A 23589-nucleotide genomic window follows, 5' to 3' on the forward strand; every position below is an offset into this window, starting at 1 on the left:
ACTCCCTCGGGCTACAGGTCAGGAAGCACTTCAATAGTTAACAGCCATGCACGGGTCAGCAGCAGCTTTCTGGCTGCTTTATTTTACTTACTTTACTACAATGAAGCAGAGTAAGCACTTGAAGTCAGCTGTTTGAGCTGACCTTGTGCATCCTTCCTGCAAGGCTGGAAACAGAAGTTCCTTGAACCTATCCCTTCCAGAGCATTCTTATCAGTGTTCCTGGTGGCCCAGGATCATGCCCAGGTGACTCTCCCCAGAACATTATAGGACTACAATGCTGCTGCAGGGAGAGGACAACTCTACGGCATTTTACTTCCTTCCTTATTCCAGCAAAAGACCTTTGGCTGATGCGATGAGATGCATCCCTGGCACTCGTACCTCTTCCAACATTGTTCCACCGGTGCCAGTAGCCAGCTGTGGAACAGCTCGGTGTATGATCCTTCCAAATGCATCTTCCAAACTTGTCCCAAGTTGCCCAGATGATGTCCCAAGAACATACAAAGGATACAATGTGAGGATAATACTGCATTTCTCTTTTTCTTTAAAGCCTCTATAGGAGGAAGTTGCATAACTCTCTTGTCCTGGATTTGGTAGGTCCAGCAAGGTTGACTATTTTCATTAAAAAGCATCAAAATGCACTTACTGAAAGATACTGGTGACCAACTTTTCCCTCAACAGGTTACACACCTGGACATCCATAATGATGTGATTCGCATACAGCTTTTTCATTTTACATTTAATGAGAAAAGGTGTAAAGATGTCTCAAATTCAAATTTGGAGAATTTCTTTCTTTAATAAAATTGACAGTTAACGGAAACCGTGAAGTCAATAGCCTACAGATACATTAGGCTAAATCCAGACAATGTTGATGAATTTGTTTTGGGAAGAAGGGAAACATTGTTTTTCAACAGGGTATTTGCAGAACAGTTCTGCCAGGGTTGCTCAGCCTGACTAGCATTCATATTTCCCCAATGTCATGGTTTAGCCACGACACTCCAAGTTTAGCCAAGAACTCCACCCAGGGTTTAAACATGTGAGAATGTGTTTAATTTCATGAAATTAAAAGTCCTACGCACAGCCATGGAAAAGAGATTTCAAAATTACTATTTACTGATTTGGGTGCTTGAAAATCAGAAGAAAACAAGCCACCAGCCCCATGACTTTGAGTCACATCATGTGAGGGAAGGCAGTTAGCTCCGCTTGCCTGCTGAAGAAGGGCAGCACCGGGCAGAGCTGTCAGGCCCGCAGGCCAGTTTTTGTCACCCCAGCCTCCATCCGGGCAATCAGGGCTTCCACATTCAAGACAGAAACAGCCTAGGCCCAGCCCAGAAGCCCTCTGTCTAACCTAAAATTCACTAACCATGCTTTGGTCAGCTACGCCTTTTCAGAAGGGTGTATGGGGTGGGAAAACCATTCTGATCTCTTGGTTCCTCCTTGAGACCTAAAAACTTGTACTGAAGCCCTCCACTCACTCCTTCCCATTTGTAACTCTACAGCCTTTGCTTGCACTGCCCGGACTGCTGTCATTTGTAGCAACTTTTTCATGCCAGGTGGGGAGATTTGGACCCACCCAGACTGTGGTCGCTGAACTCCTCCATCAGCCATGAACCTCCCAAGCTCTGCTGCTGGCAGAGCTGCTCTCTGAGGAGGCAGGTTCAAGTGCCCCTGATGGGAGAACGCCCTACTGGAAGTGCCTAAGCTGACTCACAAAATGCTGCTTCAATTTGTTCATGTATCTCTGTCTGGGGGGTCTGTATGCAAACCCTGGAAGGCTGATATTTGCTGTCTGTTGATTCAAAGCCACTTAAGCCAGTGAAACTGCACCTGCAACCAGGCTGATTTTAGCTTAATGCATTTCTGGAGTACGGTCTAGTCTACAACAATAATGTAGCCCTCCAGGAACAATATGCTGTCTTGTGGGTAATACTGCTCATTTGCTTGAATGTTATCTGCCACAGTCAATTTAGATCAGGTCTTGGATATCTCCATTGTAAAGTATTTTTGAGTGTTTCTGAAGAGTAGCAGCACTTTAGTGCAGTCTGAGAGCTCCTTCAAGATAATAACTGATGCGCCATAGCCAAACTTAACTTTTACTGTGCCTATAACCAGCCAGGAGGTCTCCACTCCAGATACTGCCAGCCCCTTACTGAAATTGCCATTCTGTATGCAGTGCCAGGCTTTCAGGTTTTGCTTATACTCGGATACCCAAAATAATTCCAGTCAGTTCAATATAGGAGCTAGCATAGCAAGTGTTTTCACATGCACTTGAGGCAAGTGAAATGCATCTGAGATTGTCTGAAAACATAAAACTGACCATCATCTTCTATTTGATGTAAGAAGTACAATTATTTCTAACATAGACTTTTACAAAGAAAGCAATTGTGTCAGATAAGCAATATCACAAAAACCTCAAATTAAAATTTTAGATAAACATGCAACAGCTGTAATTCAGAGATAATTTACAGATAGAATCCATCTGATCACATGTTAATGTTCTACTTAAGAAAGCAATGCCATTTATACATAAATGCTTAATTTATTAAAAATATCTGCAACTCTAAACCATCTTATCATGTACAGGAATTATTTAAGAAAATGAGCTCTTCTCAAATTCTCAGACTTCCTAGTACTAAGAACTAGACCCAGAAAGTAGCGTTTGGGTATCTATGTCCAAATAACCCTCCGAATCATGACCTCCCACTGTTGTCATTTCCCCGAAGTGTAAACCAGCCTGTGTTATTTCTGCATTCCTTCCCCTTCTCCTACCACTCCTGGCACTCATCAGACTCCACAGTGAAAACCTTACACTGCAGGGTTAGATGAGCACTATTGCTACGGCCAAGTGCGAATACATGGCGGGGAGGGTGTGTGTTTGTAAAACCACACCAGCTTGGACTGGCCTTGACTGCTGTAGAACAACCTGCTTGCGCTAGTGTGCGTGAACATTTTTAGCCTGCATAAGACAGTGCTCGGCATTAACAACTTGAGGATCCACTGAGAATTATGGGAAAAAGTGAGAATGAACACGGCAATCTTTTCTAGTGATTAGTCAAAACGCAGACAGGAGACTGGGGTTCAGTCTCGATTCTAAGGGTGGTTTATTCATTTAATCCAATGAGCATTCTGTGTTACAAAACCTGAGACTGAACCCTTCCCCTAGAGATCCATATTGCCTGAGTTGCACTACGATGCATATGAAAGCCTAATAAAAAGTCACTGTTAAAAAGCAGTAACAGCCTTACTCTTTAAGGACTCCCACTATTATGTACTGAAGGTAGATCAATAGAAAATTACATTTTTATACATCTAATTAAGGATATGCCAGGTTAGGGAGGGTCTGTATATCTATTTTTAGAAAAAAAATAGCTGTCAGACACATGCGAGCAGCATGATTACTTCTGCTTCCTCTGCCTGGGAGAAGGTAACTGCTGGTCAGACAGTCCATTGTAGCAAGTATGGTCTATGAATAAGCCTCTATTCTGCAATTTTATTTTTCTGTGAAAAGGAAGATGATTTGCGTGGGTTTATCTCATCTGTTGATTTTATAAACTCATTACAAAATCTGCCAGGTCCTCTACATTCATCTTTCTTGGGAATAATGCTGTAACACTACTGGCATCACTTTTTCATGGAGCAACATAGAGGTAGTACTCTTCTTTGTGGGATTAATCTTTTTGAAAGGTGTCAGGGTTTTTAGTACCGTGAAAACCGGTGGTTTTGAGCGTGTCATCTCCTTTCTTTTTCATCTTGGATTTAAGAGCAGCTTTCTCAGCAAAGCAGCTCAGTTCTTTTGCCTTTATTTTGCCTTGGCAGTTTGCAAGTCAACCTGCTGATATAAGCAATCTCGTATATTTCAAAGACAGCAAATCTCTACACAGCACTGTTTTTTTGTTTGGTTATCAAATGAATAGGACAACAGCTGATTATGGAGAATGCAAACAAGAACCCTCTTTCAAGCATATTTTGTTATAAACTAAAGATTTCATGAGGTCAAACCTTAAATCTCATCTTAAGCCAAGGGACTATCACATGGACACTCTGCTCTCACTTCTCCTTTTCCCAGATCTCATTTCCTCCCATGCACAACCAACAGAATGTCTCCCCTGTTCTCTACAGTTGCTTAACATCCAGTACCAAAAAGCAATAAATAATCGCACAAAAAAATAACCCTTCAAGCCAGTTTTGGGGTAGCTTTAAGCTGCCTTTCATGCAATAAGGGCTTTGGCCTTTTTGAGAATTTAATCACATGTTTAACTTTGCTCTGCATTTCATTGCTAGGCTTCCATCTGTTCCGCTACTCTCAACTGGAAAGGAGGCAAACCAGCACCACATAAGCCAGCAGGGCTCCCAAGGCCTGCTCCCAGAAAAAAAAAAAACCACAGTACAAAATATTACCATTTGAGAAGTCACAAATAATTCTGCCCTTCATGACTTGTCCACCAAGACACTCTTGCAAATTTGGATCTGAACTCTTTTCAAAAACACATTCATGTATATACTAAACCTCTTTAGTTTACTTTTGCAAATGGTGTGATTCAAAAAAATTATTTGGTCTTTGGACAACAAATAAAAACAAAAGTATCGGAGTCTTTTCTAGATCTTAGCTGGTACCCAGGGCTGAGTGCTGTGAACAAAGCCTGCTGTAGAGACAGTTAGCTCTACTTAATGGGAGCCAAGCATCTAAATAAAGGCTTGAACTTTGATGCTTCAATTGCCAGATGTAAAATGAGGAAATGGTATCAGGGAGAAGCTGAGGAAAGTACCAAGGGAAACACTGTACAATAGGAAAGTACTGCAGCCTAGGAGCATGATTTCTGACCCTGATGCACTTTGAAAAAAACATAGCTCTGCAGCTCCAAGAAAGGCTTTGTTTTCTCATATGACCCAGAATATTCCCAAGCAGTTTAGACCACAGTCATCATAATATAGCTGTATGTTGGCCCCATGGCCTGTGGATTGACTCCAGCCCACCTAACACTCCTAATCCAGCCTCCCTTTCCCTAGACAAGATGCTTGGGCAGCACACCCATTCCCATTTCTGCCCCATGCAGCAGGAGCCTTCCTATACTGGTCTCCCAGATTTCTCTTAGATGAGCTGAGAGGCTCATCCAGGATATGCTGGGAGAGAGTATGATGGAAGGAAGAGAGACTGAGGACAGAGGCTTCAGGAAAGTTGGGGGAATTTGAAGAGGATTTGGATCTAGTCACTGGAGCTGCCTATATCAGACTGCCCTCACGAGGCATGACCCTTGGTTAAATGAAACAGAGACAAAATTATTATGCAACCAATATACCAGGGTGACATTCCAAATTAGACACAAGCTAAGAGCAACAGCGCTGTATATTAAATAAGGCTTGCACAAATGAGACCTATGAAGTAGTACGCACAGATGTCAGAGCAGCCCCACAGCAAGGGAATAATGCTATTTCAAGTGTATCCAGCGCCAGCCCAGCGAGATGGACTGTAAGCCCCCGGCTAGCTCTGCCTGCAATAATCTGCAGGGTTGACTCTGTGACAGATTGAAATGCAGTAACAGTGTTTATGCAACTAAATCTTGTTCTAATCTATTAGTTTATGTAACCTCTGCTCATGGACATACTGACTTAAAGGTCTCAGGAATCTAAAGAAAACCTCCTTTTTTAACACTCTCTCATCCTCCAACCCCTGGTTGCCAAATAAGCAAATAAATTGTCAGAGATCTCATTCATTCTCTTTGAGGAAAAATTACGTGGGTAGGGGGAAGAAAAGGTATCAACTAAAGTCCTAAAACCCAGTGTAATTGTCTATACATACAACCAAAGTTATGTAACAAGCTGGCTAATAGTAGGCAGGAGTCCTTCAGGTTAGCATTTCCAACAACAGAATGTACCATTTGAGCCTCAGGCTGGGAAAGGGACAGAAATTGTTTACTTGGCTCCTAGGGAAAAAATACTGCTTTCTAACATTCAGGCGTTACCTTTCCAAGTAAAGCAAGGCAACGATACCTGTGGGAATGCCACTAATTCTTCTTAGCTTGAAAGATTTACTTTCTTCCTTCTCATATTTCTTGCATTTCCTACAACATTTTCACATATATTTTAAATGAGGAGCTAACAGGAACAGCGTGCAGCATTCTTGCCACAGCAGTCATAGTTCTAGTGATTACTACATGAAGTGTGGCCACATCAGCTTATTTTGGCCCTTCCTGTCTAGGCTCTAACCTAGATTTGTGAAAGGATTTGAGTTAAGATGAACCCTTTTTGGTGTTTTGGGGTTGTGGGTTTGGTTTTTTTGTTTGTTTGTTTTTTACTGCCAATTGAATAGGTCACATAGCTGCTGCAATGTTGCCCATGTGACATTGGTTAGCTACACTATCCTTAATTTCTAACCCTTTGTATTGAGGATTCATGCACAGCCAAAGCCGAGTGATATTACTTGGAATTAAATGTATTTGGAGCCAAATCCCATTGTATTAGGTGTATTTAGAAGAAGTCATGTATTTTTGACCTATCAGTACTAGACAAATATTCCGTAAACGGATCAGGTATTCCTTATTATTTGTTGCAAAAGCAGTATAAGAACAGTCATGGTGCCTTATTCCACATAGTCCCTTGACATATTAGGATGGTCTCCTAGGGGATTCTGTGATGATATTGAGCCGTTTATTCTGGCAGAGCCAGGAGCTGGGTCCAGACAAGGTCAGTCACATTTTGGCTCTGCCCTGTGCGGCGGTTTGCGAAGGAAAGCCAGCAGAGAGCCCAACGGTGGTGCCCGCCCGGCAGTCTCCCAGCTGCTTTGCCAAGAAAAAGGAATCACTTCTGCAGATGAAATAAGGACTTAATTATATGAAAAGTTTATTCTTTTTTCCCTACACTTGGGATTTTTTAAATGTTTTTCTTACATCCTTGACCCTCAGGATGTCACTACATTCTTTCCCAGGCTTTTGGGTGGTGTTTTTGTTTTGTTTTGTTTTTTAAACACAAACATGTGTAGGACAGCACCTGTAAATTTGTTGCTGCTATACATGGAGCAGTTTTAGGTGCATGTGCTTGCAGAAACAACTGTAAGTTAAAGCAAACAGCTCTTCAGCTTTCAGTATCCCATTCCAATTATATATGCTCCCAAAAACAAACATCAAATTTTGCTCTCAAGTTAAAAGTTTGCATCCCATAAGGCTGTACCAATTAGAGCTACATTACATATGGTATAACTGCTATGCCATTTATATGATTTTGGGCTTTCCTACACTTCACCCAAATTTTAAGATGCATTCCTGTCCACAGATTCATCTGCCTGTTCAGCAATCCCTCCCCGTTTGTCTTAGGGTACTCATACCTTATTTACATTATGTCTGGTCTAAATCCATTATCTGTTCCAGAGGCAGAGAGAGTTAGGAAATATTGCCTAAAATGAAAACTAGCCTTGCCTTAGAGCACCATTTGTTGTTCATCACTACAGCTGTGTGAACACTTTATTTTGCTTGTGTACATAAGTAATTTTGCAAAGCCTCGTCAAAGTTATGAAGTTTAGATTACTATTACCAAGGCTAGGTAGTGTACAAAACCAGAACAAAAAGCCAGATATTGCCCCAAAAAAGCTTTAAAGCCATGCAAGCCAGAGCTCCGCACGTAATTTTCTCTGCAAAAATCTCTACAGACCTCATACACATTATCTGTGAACTTACAGCTTATTAATAAATGTAATTTTAAAGGAATGTTTTGTGCTTTTTCTTTTTTTCTTAAAACAGCACCAGCTGCTAACTTTCTTAATGCAATTTACACTAGCAAAAACCCCACAACCATGAGAACATGTACTAGTAAAAGCAGATTTGGTACGTCTGAAATTCCTATTGTAAAACACAGGAAGGAAAAGTCAATTGAAAGGAATAAAAGTTCACATTTTCTGCATTCTGTTTCATACAACAACAAGAACAAAATCCACCTTTAAGAGAACTTTTTGGTTTGCTCTACTGATTCACACCAAAGTCCAACTTTGGACAGGAGGTGGTGCTATAGCTTGCATAAATTTTATTATTAGGCAACACCAACAGTTAAAGCATACTAAAAGGAAAAGGTTAAAAAAAAAAAAGAGAAACATTCTGATTTCTGTAGAAGTGCTGATATGTGGACTTTACTATGTATACTTTCATATCAGTAGGTACAATATAACACTGCTGAAAAGATTTGTAAGAAGGCCCTAAAAACAAAGCAAATACATTGTGTGTTCATGTCTGTCAGGGACTTCAAATACCTCACAAAAGATGAGTATCAAAGTAAAAAGATGAGTACGGAAATAATCTGTCTTGCACAGCATGCTCTGTGCAAGCTGTAGCAGTTTTTCAGGTGCCCAAGGCTCCATGGACCAGTTCTGTGCCAGAAAAAATCTGATGGGAGAGATATGCTCAGGTGAAGGTTTGCACAGGTCCAGAAAGCATCCTGCCTGCCTCTCCCTGAAGAGTATCAAGGTTAGCTGCAGTGTCAGGGGTTTTACTGGGCTAAGATGAAATACCAAAGCAGGAATTCAAACCCCTTAACTAGGTGCATGCTATCTTGACACATCCCCCTTTCTTCTTTTGCTGTCTATCTCCCTAGGCCCTTCTAGAGGCACCAAACACAGCAGCTTTTGAAGATTTTTCCCTGTTGTTCATGTTGGCCCTGTCTCTGTTCCCATTTCATACCTGTAATTTTACTGGGAGAGCTGTTCTGGATAGTAGGATGAGACACTCTGAGTGCTTAAAAGCAACTACTGTCAACAGCAAAGTTGAGAGAAAACAACTCTGGCAGACTCATTCCCTTCTGGATGCACTTACTCTCCCATTCCCATCTTTTCTTTTGAAAGGAAACTAACGAATGGCTCCCAGAATGAATCCAAAGTATGTTTTATGACAGATTAGATCTTTCTTTCACATTTTCCTTTCTGAAACAGTCAATTATCCGTAGCCTGCTAAAGCCAAGAACTAGATGTTAGTCCAAGGCCAATAGTAGATTGTGGGAGAAATTTTTATCTCACACAAGTGTGAATCTGGAGGAACTATAAAACTATATTAAACAATCTATAAAATAAGGATAACAATAACTATTATTTTAAAAAGCTTTTATGATGATTAACTACCAGTAATTAATGCTGGCACAGAAATCAGGAGCCTGGGAATGAAAGGTACTATAGAAATTCTAGGTACTCATTATTTCTGCCATTCATAATTATACTTCTTGATGTAATCTGTTTGTTGTACCTAGGGTGCCCATCAATGCTCCCTGTAGACCCTAATCTATTACATCCCTGACTGATTCACCAGCCTCAATAAAATTAGTCACAGTTTAATTGGGGGGGGGTCCACTTTTTCTAGATGCCATTCCAGCTGAAGATACAACCAATGTGAAAGTCAAAATTCACAAAGAAAGTGAATTCACAAAATTCACAAAGGAAGTGGGTGCGAAGGCAGAAGAACTCGAATACATTTCACTTAAAAAGCCTGGATTTAAAGATCATTCTAGGTCTGCTAAATAGGATTAAAAAAAAATAAATTAAAAATCCTTTCATTGAAAAGGATCTGTTATAACCTTAAGATCATTAATAAATTACAGTAGCAACTAGACATGAGAGGGAAACTGTCAACTGAATTATGCCAGAATTACTTATAATTAGAAAGATCTACCAATGCTTGTGATTCTACAGCTATTTCTTCTTTAAGTACTTCTCTATCACAGGGTGTTCCTACAAATGACATTAAGGAATTACATGCAGTCAACTTGATTGTAAACAGAACGTATAAAAGGTGCTGAGCAAATATTTCACAAAGATATCCAATTTAAAAAATACATACATTTCAATGTCACCCACTGTAGTGGAATTTATAAGAATATCAGATGATAAATGATGCAGACACATTACTTAAGTTGATATCTCATAAGCAAAGTAATGACACTGTTTTTAAATTAACACATTTTAGAAAAGTGGTTTGTGACAGAATATTCTTTAGCTTGAGTGTTCTGACTTTTTAAATCAATTCCTTAGGAGGCTATAACCCATTTCCAACTCCTCTTTCTATTTTTCAGAGGGTTTAAGAGCAACATTACAGCAGATTTTGAGGCTTACCTTTTCTACACATCTCCTTCCAGTGGCCACATGTTCCTTTCCAGCACCAGTTTCAGCTTTGCCAAAGAAAGAAGAAAGCCTCCACCTGAGCAACCATAAAAATAATATCATCATTTCAGCATTCAAAACAAGACTAACTACCACAGAAGCAAGGAAATTGCCTATAAGCAAAGTGGTGTCAGACATACACAGTAAAAACTACAGTGTTTAGCATCTCCCCAGATGAGCTACACAATTTCATGAGAACATGTATTTTCAAAAACACAATAGGCATGTGCCACCAGATTTAGAAAAACACACCACAAAGGCAAACATACTTAAGAAATACGTATTACTATTTGGGGGCCTGACTCCTTACTTTTGTTGCTAATACTACAAAAATCATTAAGTTGAGGAGAATACAGCATCCTTTATCCTGTATTCTAAACTAGGATGTCTTGGTGCTTATTCTGAAGTATAGTAACTACAATTCTGTAGTTACAAATGGAATTTTTATGTGGGCTTTTAAACACCAAGGTTTTACTGCAAGAAGTGAGACCTGGATATGCACACTACAGTTTACATTACAAAAAATGCACCAGAAACCTAAAATATTTATAGTATAGTACTTAGGTCCACAAAACATTAAACTCGCAGTTTGCTCTCAGCTGTTCCAGAGAAAAATTTTCTCTGAGAGCACAAAATTATTTTTCAAATCCAACAGGTGAGAAACACAAGTGAGTAAATATTGACAGCATCAACTGAGAAGCAGAGAGTGTGAATCAATCCTGGTCAAAGCTGGAATGCGCAGAATACATATTTATTAAAGTAATACTATATACCTGAAATGAACAAACTTGTTAAAATGCCCAAACTTAGGACATTTCCAGAATTCTCTCTGATACAACAGTGAAGTTACAGTATGTGAATGTGTAACGTGAAGCAGATCAACGTTGTCTTGTATTTGAACTTAGAGCTGAGCTTTTAAAACAATAAAGGAAATCATACCAGCTTCTGGCTGGAAGCAATCAGGACCATAATCAGACACACAGTGGACACAGAGAAACATCCTTCATCTGTTGCTCCTGAGCTCTCCTCTGCCACATGCTAGAAGCACACACATTCAGACGTGTGGCAAACAGTATTTATATGTTTGGTTTCTATTAATCAATTTTAGTTCCTTCAAGTGTAGTAATGTATAGGATGAAAAAGGGAACCTGTAAAGAATTAGGGCGAAGAAGGAGGGTATAATTGTGTTTCTCATGTCCTGTATTTATTTGATCTAAATACTTTCTTTTTATGGAGGACTCTAATAGAAAAAGCTAACCATACTACATCCACAGCAGGACATTTTAAATGCAATTAAAAGAATTCTAAGATTGCACAGAAACAGATGACATTTCATTAGAATCCTACTGGTTTAACTCCTATGCATTTCTTGGGCTTTTAGATTAAACAGTACTATGCAAATGCATGCAATAGTTGCAAATAGAAAAAATATATATAATACAAACAGTTGTTAAATTATAGGTATGGATTCTTGTCATATCAGCTGAGAAAGAAGGAAGCATTAGCAGGCAAGAAGATGTGAAGGTGAATAATTTTGTTTCTGAACTATGCATGAGTAATTTTGTTAGTTAAGATCTGTTTGGCTACACACGCAAGAGATTAAAGATCACTACATTTATAAATACAAACAGGAAAAGCTGTAATTGCAGTTTTCTAAGTAGACTTTCTATGGTTCTGCTTATGCATTTTGTTAAAATTTTGAAATCCTAATTCCTTGCCCCCCCCAAAAAAAATTTCAGAATTAAGCTACTAATATTCTTTTTCTGATCATAATAGTAGTTTTTAAAGTTATCTCACATAGCCAACGTCACACAGGGTTTTTTTATGGCTGACAGATGATTTACCTAGTACAACGGCTACTTCTCTGCATATTTCCACATCTCCCTCCCCAGATGTGACAGCTGAAGAGCTATTAAAAACCCGCGATGGTAGTCCTGCCCAGCCCGCGCTCCTGGGGCTGACAGCGTAGGCTGGCTCGGCACAAGGAGCCTAGGAAAGGTTGGAACTTCTTCCCAATACGTCCCGTCCCTTTTTTCTGAGTGGAACCAGAGATACCTCTATTTTAACTCGTGTTTCCAGTCTCCCGTGCGCGACCCATGAGGGGGCGGGCCGGGGAGGGGCTGCCCCAGGGCGCCGCCGGCCCTTAAATAGCGGGGTGCGTGGGGGTGCCAGGTAGTCGCCGCCTGCGAGCGAGCGAAGCAGGCCCCAGCGGCGGTGGGACCGCGGCCGTGACCGCAGGGCATCGAGCACCCATGCCCGGTAAGTGCCGGTGGGAGCGCGGGGCGGCCCCGCTGCGGCTCTGCCGGGGCAGGAGGGAGGGGAGCGCTCGGCTCGGCTTCTCCGCAGCCCCGCTCGGCCGCTGGCACCCGCCGGGACGCTACAGCTTTTGCCCTCCTCGGAGAACAGGTAGGAGCCGCCGCCGCGGTGCGCAGCCCTGCTCAGCCCGCCGCCGCGCTAGCACTTCGGAGAAGTTTAGGTAAGAAATCAACTCAAACCTGCCTCTGAAGTTAAAGGGACAAAAACCTATCCGACCTTCTTCTGGAACCGGCTAAGGAAAGATCAGCCTGTAACCTGCAGGGCTGTTCGGCATCTGCAATCTTAGTCCATGCCCGGAGCACTTTGCTGTCAGAGGACAACTTGGCTCTGGGAGATAACACAGCAAGTGCAAAAAGTTTACCTCCCACCCTAAATAATGTGAGGTTTATACTGTACATGTTTATAGTGTAAATGTTAATAAATCTACATATTTATATAGAGATTAAAGCTCTTGAGAGAACTGCCTGGTTGTAACTCCAAAAGGCTTACTGCAAAGTTTAAGAAAAGCTTATTAAAAAGAAGCATATCACCAGACACTACACAAGAAGGGATCCAAACCCAAGAGAGACAGATGATGACCATCAACATTCTGCTGTGCTACGATAAGCCTGGCACCTATTAACAGTGGACAGTCCTCCAGCACAGGCCACCTGGAGATGAAGTGGTGCAACAGGTCTCTTCCATCTCCAGCTGCCACAATCCTATACCACCACAGAATACAATACATCAATTTCTCATCATGAGAGGTAGTTATTTAAAAAGATAGACACATTTTCTCCTTGCACACAATGGATTCAATGTATTTCAATGGTTGATTGTGACCAGTGCAGTGTTCAGCCGTTGCTGATGAGATAATAAAAGCAAGCCAAATTCTCCTTACTGAAATGAATAACATTTTACCTTATGTCTACCACTGTGTAAAAAAAACCCAAAAAGCAGAATTTGAGCTAATGGCAGTGGGTGGGTCATAAATACTTAACATCATTCTGCAGTGAACAAATTCAGGACATTAAACTCATTAGCAAAGAGACTAGAAACTCATTCTCTAACTCCGAAATCAGTGCACAGCTACTGTACCATATGCTGCATTACAGCAGACCCCAGCTTACTGTCTGTCCTTTATGGTAAATGGTTAGGGGAAAACACAGGACTGCTGCTGAGAGCATTAAAGACTTGGGAATGGAGAGGACAAGTTAAACAGTCCCACTGAGCTTGCTTGAAATGTTAACCTTTAAGATACCTATGTCACAGTAAAACCACCAGCCATATAAACATTTGTATCATTGATAGTACACCTATATTAACTGAAGCATTAATTTCTGTTATGTTCATGGGCATTAAATTAAAGCTTTTTTTCTGTCAGACCTTCTAAGCTGTAATAAAATGGCAATCTAACTGAAGACATACTTGAGCATGCCCTCCAAAACTAAGATGAGCTCTGAGAATTTCCATGCTCAGGACTGCATTTGTTACACATTTCCTCATACTGTGCATTCTTATAAACAAAGTTATCAGTGTAGCACAACCAGACTTGTCTCTGTATTAATATTAATCCATACTAAATAGGTACTCATTTTCTGTTCCTCAGAATAAGTCTTGTATTGATACTATTGTACGAATAGCCCAGCTAAATCCTGAAACATATTCAGCCCACCTACCAGCTGCAAGGACAGCAAAGTGTCTGTTGCTGTGGTATAGCCATGAGCAGGGTGGTTGCTTGTGGGAAACATGAGTGTTATATGACCCATGGGGAAGCAGCTAGCCAGTTCCTGCAGAGCACTAAGGCAACACACCTGGAGGGGAGCTGCAAAAATAAGTTGGCTCCTATGACTGTACCAAAGGCAGGAAAATGAGATAGGGTCAGATAAAGGCCTTTGAGGCACTATGGCCAGGTTAATTTTACAGCACAAGGTATTTACATAAGTGTTCTGTAGCTGAAGGACATTTCATATCACTTATTGCAACATGGCAACAGTGAAAAACATCAGTAATACATGTATTTGCAACTCACTTCCTATACTCTTTATAGCTCTAATAAATAAACTGTATCAAATTAGTTTTGAATTCTTATTCAAAACTACTACTAGTGTTGACTGAGTATTTTGTGCTTGCATTGTCTTTATTTACTTATACCATCATACAGAGGTGGCTAAGTGCAAGGTATCTACCAAGTACGGACAGATAAAAAGGAGAAAGGAATAAAGCATGATCACAGTTATCCCTACCTAGAAGCAGGGAAGAGGAAAAAAAGGCCAGTACCAGTTGTGGGAGAACACCAGGTTGCTTCAATTTCAGGGGAGAGCCAAGAACTGGCAGTACACAGTACTCAGCTGACCCTGAGCTGCCTCCCATGGCTGCAGAGTAATTCTGCAGCTTGAGGCTCATTTTCAGATTAAGGATATTCTGGTAGGATCAATTCTCCACTGAGACATAGTCATGTCTTGACACACCAGTAGTTGTTTAGCAGTATGCCAAGACAGGCTGGGTATAAGGTACAGTGCAAAAGTGGTCTTTCCAGCCTTTTATTCTAACATACTCAGCTAACATGAGAAAAAAAAAAATGAACTGAGCACATTACCAATTGCCAACCCTTGCTCTAGTGAGAAATTCTTGGAACAGAATGCCTCATATATTAGAGGCATGTATTAAATTTTCTATTTTATTAGTATAAAAACACAAACCCCATATTACACAAGATTTGGTTTTATCTGAAGTAATCAAGATTCAGGAAACAATGTTTAATGGTTACTTAAGTTTGACTTTACAGATCAGGAAGCACATACATCCTTAGAAAGAAAACAACCCAGAGCTTTGCTTTGTTCCTTGTGCCAGGATCTAGTCTCAATTCAACATAGGTCAATAGTTGGAAGAACAAACCAAAATAATGCTACCTTTCATATTAGGTGCTCCCAGGTTTTCTTTTTCTTCTGTTATGAAAGCTTTAGCACATCTGCCATGCTAAGGTAAATGTTTATGCTAATGTAAAATAAGAGTCCAAACAACTTCTTGGGTTTTGGAGGGTTTTTTTCTGTCTATAGTCTCTTACATCGCCATCAATGCCAGCATATCTGAACACTTTCTAATCTCTCATTGCCAATGTCATACATCTTCAGGTGTTGCATCATGCTATAAACCAAAGACAAATGTGCATGTGAGCAGAATGTTTCATTTGAAAATCATTTTGGAATGTAAATCAAATAAATTTGTCAGCTTTATTATTCCCATCTACCCCTAAAACATACATAACTTTGATCCTCCTATGATGCTTTATGTGCTTCCATATTTGAACAGAACAAGCAGTTGCTGTAGCTGGAGGTATAATAGGAGGGATCCTTTTATTTGTTCTCATTGGAATAACTGCATACCTGCTCTGGAAGAAGTTTTGCTGCCTCCTCTCTTATGAAAAGCTCACCAGTCCTGTCAAAACAACAAATGCATATGCCATCTTTCAGGATCAATCCACTTCTGAAATTCAACCAAAATGCACAAGGTATATATTTTAAAAGCATACACTATTGGTAATTTATTTCAATTTGTCAAATCTCAAATGAGGGGGTAATCTAAGTATCTGCATGTACGCAAATAAACGAGACCCCTAAATTACATGAGAACATCAGCCATGTTCTCTTTTGTTCCTTTAGGAAAATACTTTCTCTAATTATGAACACAATGATTATTTCCAATTTATGTAAAAGAGAGAATACATTGAAGTGTAATTGGTACAAGGATAGCTTTATCTGTTACCTAGACAAATTCAGCCTATGTTCCAGAGTCATTCCTGCTGGTCTCATAATGAAGCATCTGAGAACCAAACAGGACCTCAATTCAGAAAGGAGACTCTCTTAAAAAGTTAGTTACTGCAGGGCTTTGGGGCTCTCAAACAAGTAGCTGCAGTTAATTCTTCCTTTCCTTTGAAAGATCAACTGTGAAGGAGAAGAAAGGAAAAAAGTGAGGGATCTGACCAAAGAATTAAGATCTCATGTCCCTCACTGGACCTTCAGGCATGATACAAATACAATCAATGGCATCTCCATAGAATTTTTACAAAATTGTGAGATAAGAATAGTAAACTTTTTACTGTTAATAAGTTTGGTTTCCATATTTAAATGAGAAGAGTCAGTAGCTATTGTTGTCTTGAGCAGATCCAGAAGTGTTCCATTTATCATTCCCCCAACACTGCACAGGCAAGACTGGACTAACCTGACAAACAAAGAACATGTTCAGGAAGACAGTGACCCCTACATGATTCCTCAGGCTGGGCCACGGTCATCATTTCATTCTTTGGGTATGGCATTGCAAAAACAGGACTCTTTAAGGATGTTCTTTTAAAGGGTAACTTTATTATTATGAAGCATGTTTATTGGGGGCATACCAGACAGTGTTACACAGTACAAGCCCTAAACACTATGTATTTTTTTTTACATATGTAGGAATTGGGCTAGAACATTGCCATTCAGGTCCCAGTGCTGTGGGACTTTGCACATATGGCAAATAAAGCAAATCTCTCTTGTGTTTTGTAAAGGCACAACATGAGTGTAACTCAGGTGGTGTCTGATTCATCCCCAGAGTTGCAGATTGCAACAACAAATACCCAAAACTATCAAGGTACAGTCACAGGAACAGAAAGTGGTGTAGCCTAAAACTACTCCCCCAAATTTGAGGGAAAGAGAATACCAAGTTTAAGCAAAAATGGATTATTAATAAGAGATGTGATATCCCTAATATAGCAGTGGTTATAAAAATGCCTGCTACAGTCTTGAGACTAATCTGAGGGTGCTTGTCTTTTATTTCATGAAGCTGGAGCTTATGTTGTAGGGACCATTAACCCAGAGCTGTACAAGTTTCCTGAAGACAAAAGTGAGACAGATTTTCCTGAAGGCAACATTGGCCGCCTCTGGTTCTCCATAGAATACGAGCAAGAATCAGAAAGGCTCCTTATCTCCTTGATCAAAGTGAGGAAGCTGCAGCCTCCTGCCGATTCCTGCAGTCTGTTTGTGAAAATCTACTTGCTGCCTGATGAAAGCAGCTACCTGCAGTCCAAAACAAAACAAAACCCTTAACCCACAGTTTGATGAAAACTTTGTTTTTCAGGTACTTTTCCGTTTGATGAAGCAGATTTTTGGTTGCAAGTATTGACTTGTCAAACTACAGTACAGGTTTTGTGAATTTTTTTTTTTTTTTTTTTAACACAAACTTCTGCCAAGATAGAAGTTGTTTTCACTGGAGAGAGGATTTATTACTGGGGCTTCTGGAGATCCAAGGCTACTTAGGTCTGCAGCTCCAGAACTGATCTTATTTGTGGTCTGCACCAAAGCTGAGGATTCCAGAACTTACCCTGGGAGTGATGAGAACTCCAGTTTGAATTATGGCTGAGCAGCTCAGCCTAGCAGCTCTGGAAGTCTAGAAGCAACCTAAACTGAACTAATGTTTTCATAGCTTTTAGTTTCTTTACTGTGGAAGTAGGCTAGAAACAAGAACTCATGAGATGTCTGGTACAGTATGTACTGTACATACATACTTGTATGTATGGTGCTGTAAAGCTAGGAGCTTGGCTCCCTATGCCGAGAGGCTTTGAGCAGGTGTCACAAGACAAAAGCCTTAAACCCCAAAAAGGTTGTGTTTCAGACAACTGAAAAATCAAAGTTTACAGATTTCTAGACATTTGTGTCTGGAAGTGAATGCATCATATAACACTAGATCTATGAGTTGAAAAACCACCAGCTATCTTTGTATTTTTCAAATTAACTCATTCTATTTTAGCTTGGATCCTTAGACTCCTGCATAGCTAAACTTCAGGCAAATTAGAAAGTAGACTTCAAATAATCAAAGGAAATCTCCACCTACCTTTAACATACTTTGAAAAATTCTTCCTCTGAAGTCATGCTAGAGTAGAGATTTCACGTTTTACAATTATTAATGTATTCTTCCTTTCCCTGTACAGGTTTCTAGTAGAATGTTGCTCCAAAGGACTCTGAAGTTTTTGGTTTATCATGTTGATCAACAGAAAAAGCATCATCTCCTAGGCCAAGTTATCTTCCCACTGAAAAATGAAACATTAACTGATTGCAACAAACTAGTCATATGGAGAGATCTGGAGAAAGAGAACTTGGAGGTATGTGATACTAGGCACTACTTGAAATTGCAGAACCTGTGTCATCTTACAAGTATTGGAGGGGTATAGCTGAAGTAGAAGTGTGTAGTATCAAACACATCAATGCAAAAGTATTGATAAACATTTGGAATCAAAATTCCCATCTTACCAACCTGCAGATTCAGAGCTGTTGTATAGGGATTATCCAACTGCTCAGAAACAGTCACATGAGTTAGGAGACATAAGAAAGCCCCTTTTGTTATTTGCTTGGTTTGAATTAGTAAGAGCAGAAAAAAAACAGAAGAGGCAAGGCAATAGGCATCACCTGGAAGAGACAGGAATTCAAATGTTCAGGAAGGCTGATTAATTGGTTCTATCAAACATCACAACAGTGTAAGTAAAGCCATTATAATGCACTCACATGCCTTGGTGTGGCAGAAACCACTAGCACAAAGAACTTTTTTCCCCCTGTTTGTCTGTGTGAAGAGAGAGTTTTTCAGACATATCTGAAAAGTGTTCTTCTGCTTCCAAAGCCTCCTTCAGAGTACGGTGATATCCAGTTCTCCCTCAGCTACAATGACTACCTTGGCCATCTCACTGTAATGGTTCTGAGGGCAAGGGGATTAAAGATCCAGGAGGAGAGCCATGCTGTCAGTAAGTGTGATTTCCTCTCTGCTATCAGCTCCAGAATTCCTGTTTTAATTTACTCCTTCCTCATCTGTCCACCCAGGCTTGCACTGAGTGACTCTGAAGAGAAAAAAAAATAAACATCCATGTGATTTAACTTGACTGGAAACAAGCCATACTTTGTTACTGGGGTAATTAGATTTTGATAGCTCAGCTCTGCTGTTTTGGTTTTGCTTCATAAGAAATGGTTTGTCTCATGTCATCAGTAGCAATTTTTTTCTCCTGCTTTAATACAGTGAGCAACATCCTTTTATCCCTTTGCTGCACTCCAGTCCAGAGAAGGTAGCATTTCAGAAGATACTGACATTAACAGAATTGCCTCAAGGCAAAAGCCCAGAGGTAACAGGTGCAGAACAACTGCTTATGCTGAACAGCTGTCCTGGGTAGAACTGAACTGGGAAAAATAAGTCCCATTTTAGGACAGCCTGGCTGTTGTTCAAAGGACCATGTCATGGAGTCACAATTTTTCTCCCTTAGTGCAGTGGGGGTTTCCCTGGTACATCATGCTCATGTGTCCTTGGCCTCAGAGATTTTGGCTAGAGATTACCTCAAAATGCTGTTTAAAATCTAAAACACAGCAGAAATAGATGGAAGAAACAAACTTGTGTTTGAATCTGTAGTGATTTTTTTGAAGGGCCTTGAAACTAAACAATATAAATGTAAAATACACCCAGCAGTTAAAAAGAAAAGAGGTTTAGGTCTCTATATACACATATCAACTGTGAAGTTTTTCTGAGGTTTGAAGTGGGCTGTTACAAGGATGTTTAACTTTAGAAACAATGCCCTCTAAATGAGTAAGTCTACATTCACAGTGCTAAAGATAAGTTTTCTCTGTTTAGGTTCAAACTCATAAATGAAAAAATGCACAGTAAAACAATGAGAATATGGAGGTTTCCCGCAAGCAGAATCATACCTTGTGCACTTGGAAGAAAAATGCGTGAAGCAGTAAAAAAGTAAGGAAAAGTCAGACTGTGCAAGTAGTTTACATAGTAACTCTTTCGACATATAGCACTGAGGTAGCAGCTCTGTCAAAGAAGTCTGTTCCGGTAACGCTGAACTCCCTGAAACAGTAACGACAGCCTACTGGATCTGTGGAAATAACAAGGAGATATTAGGAATCTCTCAATGCTGTCTCAGTCTTGACATTTCTAATAATTTTTGCTATACAGATGAATCTTAATGAACTGAATAGCAGGGAGTAATAAACACAGTAGCAGCATGGAATCTATTGCTGCTTCACTGGAAAAGAACAAGTCTTTAGTTATCAATTAAGATGAAATTTCTGCATGCTAGTCACTGAATTTTGTAGAAGGGTAGGGAAGAATGGAAAATTTCAGGCTGCTTTGGCAAAGATCTGAATAAAACCATAATGCAATACAGGTCCCATTAGGAAGCAAAGCAAGATTTGTGTTGTTTTTGTTCCCACACTCACGCACAATTTTTATGATTTTTTTAGAAGAGCAGATATCATTGATCTTTTCCTCAAATTTTCTACAGAATCCCTTACCACAGGACTAGAAGTCATTAGTAAAACCTTTTGTTTAAGGATTCTTCTTTGATTAGGAGAATCTGTTCCCCTGAAATGTATCCACTCCAAGCACAGGCTGCAGTTCTACAATATGGCTCCTCCATCACAGCCTCTCTTGTGTTGGATCAATCATGTGATCAAATACATGAAATTAACTACTGACCCAACAAACTAAGCCTTCAAAAATGTCTCCATCAAATGAAGGGAAGGTACAGGAATTTAAGATCAAGGACGCAAGGTAAGAATATGACTGCTTCCTTTAACAGCTCTTACACTGGGAAGTGTACTGCAAAACTGTACCCTAAGTACTTTGCGTCCTCCCTGCTTAATGTTATGCATTGCCATGCTGCCATGTATGTTTCATGAATCATTCATGATCTAATTTTATACTTAATATTGACTCCTGAAAGCAAGAAATTACTTAAGCCTTCTCCCAACTGCCTCTGATGTATTTTCTTCTTAAATTTCTTTTTTCCCCCAAGGTGTATATGTCAAAGTCTCACTAATGAACCATAACAAATTAATCAAAAGTAAAAAGACAGCAGCTGTTCTGGGATCTCCCAATCCAGTGTATAATGAAACCTTCCGTTTCAAGGCAGATCAGACGGATCTGGATACAGCAAGCCTGAGTCTATCTGTGCTCCAGAGTATCAATGGCGAAAGTAAGCTACATACATTATTACAGTTAAGATATCATAGATCTCTCACATATTGCAGAGACATTTAAATCTGGGAAGAATTAATTCATTTTCAGCAATAATCAATATAAAAGGTTTGGGGTACGTCACAGGTGTTTCTTTAAAAAGCAGAACAGCTTATTTGAAGTGTACATTTCTCTTTCAGACACTGAAGATAAATTTAATGGAAGACACAAATAAAATAACTGTAGGCTAGTCACTGCCAGTACAGGTGCTGTAGTTTTGTTTCACTCTGATATCCTAAGAAAACAAGTATATGCAATTACATTTTGTGAACACTTGTGTGCATAATCTTCAACCTCCAAAATTTTGAAGCCATTCACTGTTCTTAATTAAAATTCCTATTCCTCTTTCAAATTTGGTTATCACAGCAGTTCAAGCAGTGAGAAAAGAAGAGATTACAAACATCTCCATTCCCTGGCAGAAAGCCTGATGCTTGAGGTCACCTCATACTTGCTGTCAGAGAATCCATTAAGGAGTTCTGCTTAGAGAAGCAAATCAGAATTCAGTATTTCCACTGCTCACAACAAAAACATCTTCCCTGCAGTACAAAGATGATCTCAGTGATGAAACATTAATACCCTTATTTGGATTCATACACTCCTAAAAAAATTCCTTTAGGTGAGATTTTGGGCAGGTGCTTTGGCTTTGAGGATCGACAAGAACTAGGATCAAGTCTTTCATAATTTTCACTGGCAGACATCCAAAAGCTTTACAAACATTGTGAAACTCATGTAAGGCAGGTTCATGTTATTTTCCCCATCCACAGTTGAAAAGTTCAGCCACGAAGAAACAATCTGCTCATCAGCAGAGGGTGGTCTGTGGCAACCCACATATTGTGACTCCCAGCTGCCTCAGTAATCAAATCTAGTCTTTCCCAAGCTAGAGCATCATATGAATCCCACTGAGGTTGCTGATGCCCAAAACTAGGGCATACTTCCACAGTACACTTGAGGTAGAGGGGCAGGGCAGACAGATCTGTGCACCTTATATTGATTCTAGTTTAGAGTGCGGGCAATAGGGTAGGCCTGAATTGGCTAAACACTGACTTACTGCAGTACTTTTAAAATGCTGAATCTTAGCATGTAAGAACTATAGAACTTGAAATCCAGAGTGAATTCCTTGACAAGAGTTTGGTTTAAAAATAACTTTCAGAACATGCATTAGGGAAATACAAGCTAGTATTCTAATGTAGGTAAGGATTCCAGAGAAGCACTCACAGGTGTTAACCGCTAACTGCTTTCTTTTTTTCCCAGAAACACATCTGCTAGGACATCTAGTAGTTGGACCTTTCATGTATACCCACAGCAGAGAACTAGAACACTGGAATGAAATGATCAGCAAGCCGAAGGAGTTGGTTAAACGATGGCACGCTCTCTGCCACAGCTTGTAGAAAGCACACATGAAAGAGCAACCTTAAAATGGAAGAGTTCTATCTTTCATAATCTAATGACAAAGTGGACAAAATCTTTGAACATTTTACACTCTTAAGTAGACAAGAATAAAATAAGTAAATTCAAACACAAAGAGAAGACTTGGTCCCTGGCAGGCTGGAACTCTATCTTTCCTATCTTCAAAATATATTTCCAATTTAATTAATATGCAGCAGAGTAAACAAAACAAGACAACAAACATGATGTCCCAGTATTAGTTATTTTGAATAGTAAATTCCAATTCTTGGTTGTGAGTTCTGGGCACAAATGATAATCCATCATGTAGACAGAACCCAAAATGACTTAAGAATTGTCAGTGATGATACCAGGCCTAACTGTCCACCGCATTGCATCACCACAGGCAGAACAGCTTCACCAGAAGGGACGGAAGCCCAGTAAGCATGCCAAAAGAGACAAAACCCAAAAGATGTTGACTGACTTCAATTTACAATTTATTTAAAATAGCAGCATTATATTTAAAACGTTGTTTCAAGATGAACAATGGAAAGCATTGTGTTTATTGATCAAAAACCTAGAAGCACCTGTTCACATCCCTCAGCACAGTATTTCTTGCAGTAATTCAGTTAAATTTTTTCAGCTAACCCACTGCACACTGTGTTGACACTAAGGGATAAGCATAAAAGAAGTCCTGAAGACACAAATGATTGGAGGTTTGCAAGAATACTGGAGTACTCTGAGAAAGACAATGGGCC

General features: G+C 39.9%; 2 protein-coding genes across 5 annotated transcripts in view; one reads left to right on the top strand and one right to left on the bottom strand.

Moving 5' to 3' along the window:
- Window positions 1–18409, bottom strand: part of GPRIN2 (G protein regulated inducer of neurite outgrowth 2) — a 36926-nt gene extending 18517 nt beyond the window's left edge. The window contains exons 1-5 of one of the 4 annotated variants that reach the window (XM_075758721.1): window positions 18284–18409; window positions 16184–16362; window positions 15805–15856; window positions 11968–13140; window positions 10076–10160 (exon numbers count right to left, since the gene is read on the bottom strand). The gene's annotated coding sequence lies outside the window, so the exon portion shown is untranslated. The remainder of the gene's footprint in view (window positions 1–10075; window positions 10161–11967; window positions 13141–15804; window positions 15857–16183; window positions 16363–18283) is intronic. The other 3 variants (XM_075758722.1, XM_075758723.1, XM_075758724.1) reach the window with 3 other exon arrangements.
- SYT15 (synaptotagmin 15) lies at window positions 12319–22836 on the top strand. The gene is given in 9 exon segments (XM_075758727.1): window positions 12319–12382; window positions 15731–15929; window positions 16582–16724; window positions 17237–17486; window positions 17488–17530; window positions 18381–18551; window positions 19064–19184; window positions 21228–21407; window positions 22700–22836. Coding segments are annotated over 9 exon segments (1251 nt in total). The 5' UTR covers window positions 12319–12375.
- Window positions 22837–23589: the final 753 nt, after the last annotated feature.

This window comes from Balearica regulorum, chromosome 7 (genome assembly GCF_011004875.1).
Source record: "Balearica regulorum gibbericeps isolate bBalReg1 chromosome 7, bBalReg1.pri, whole genome shotgun sequence".
NCBI classification, from domain to species: Eukaryota; Metazoa; Chordata; class Aves; order Gruiformes; family Gruidae; genus Balearica; species Balearica regulorum.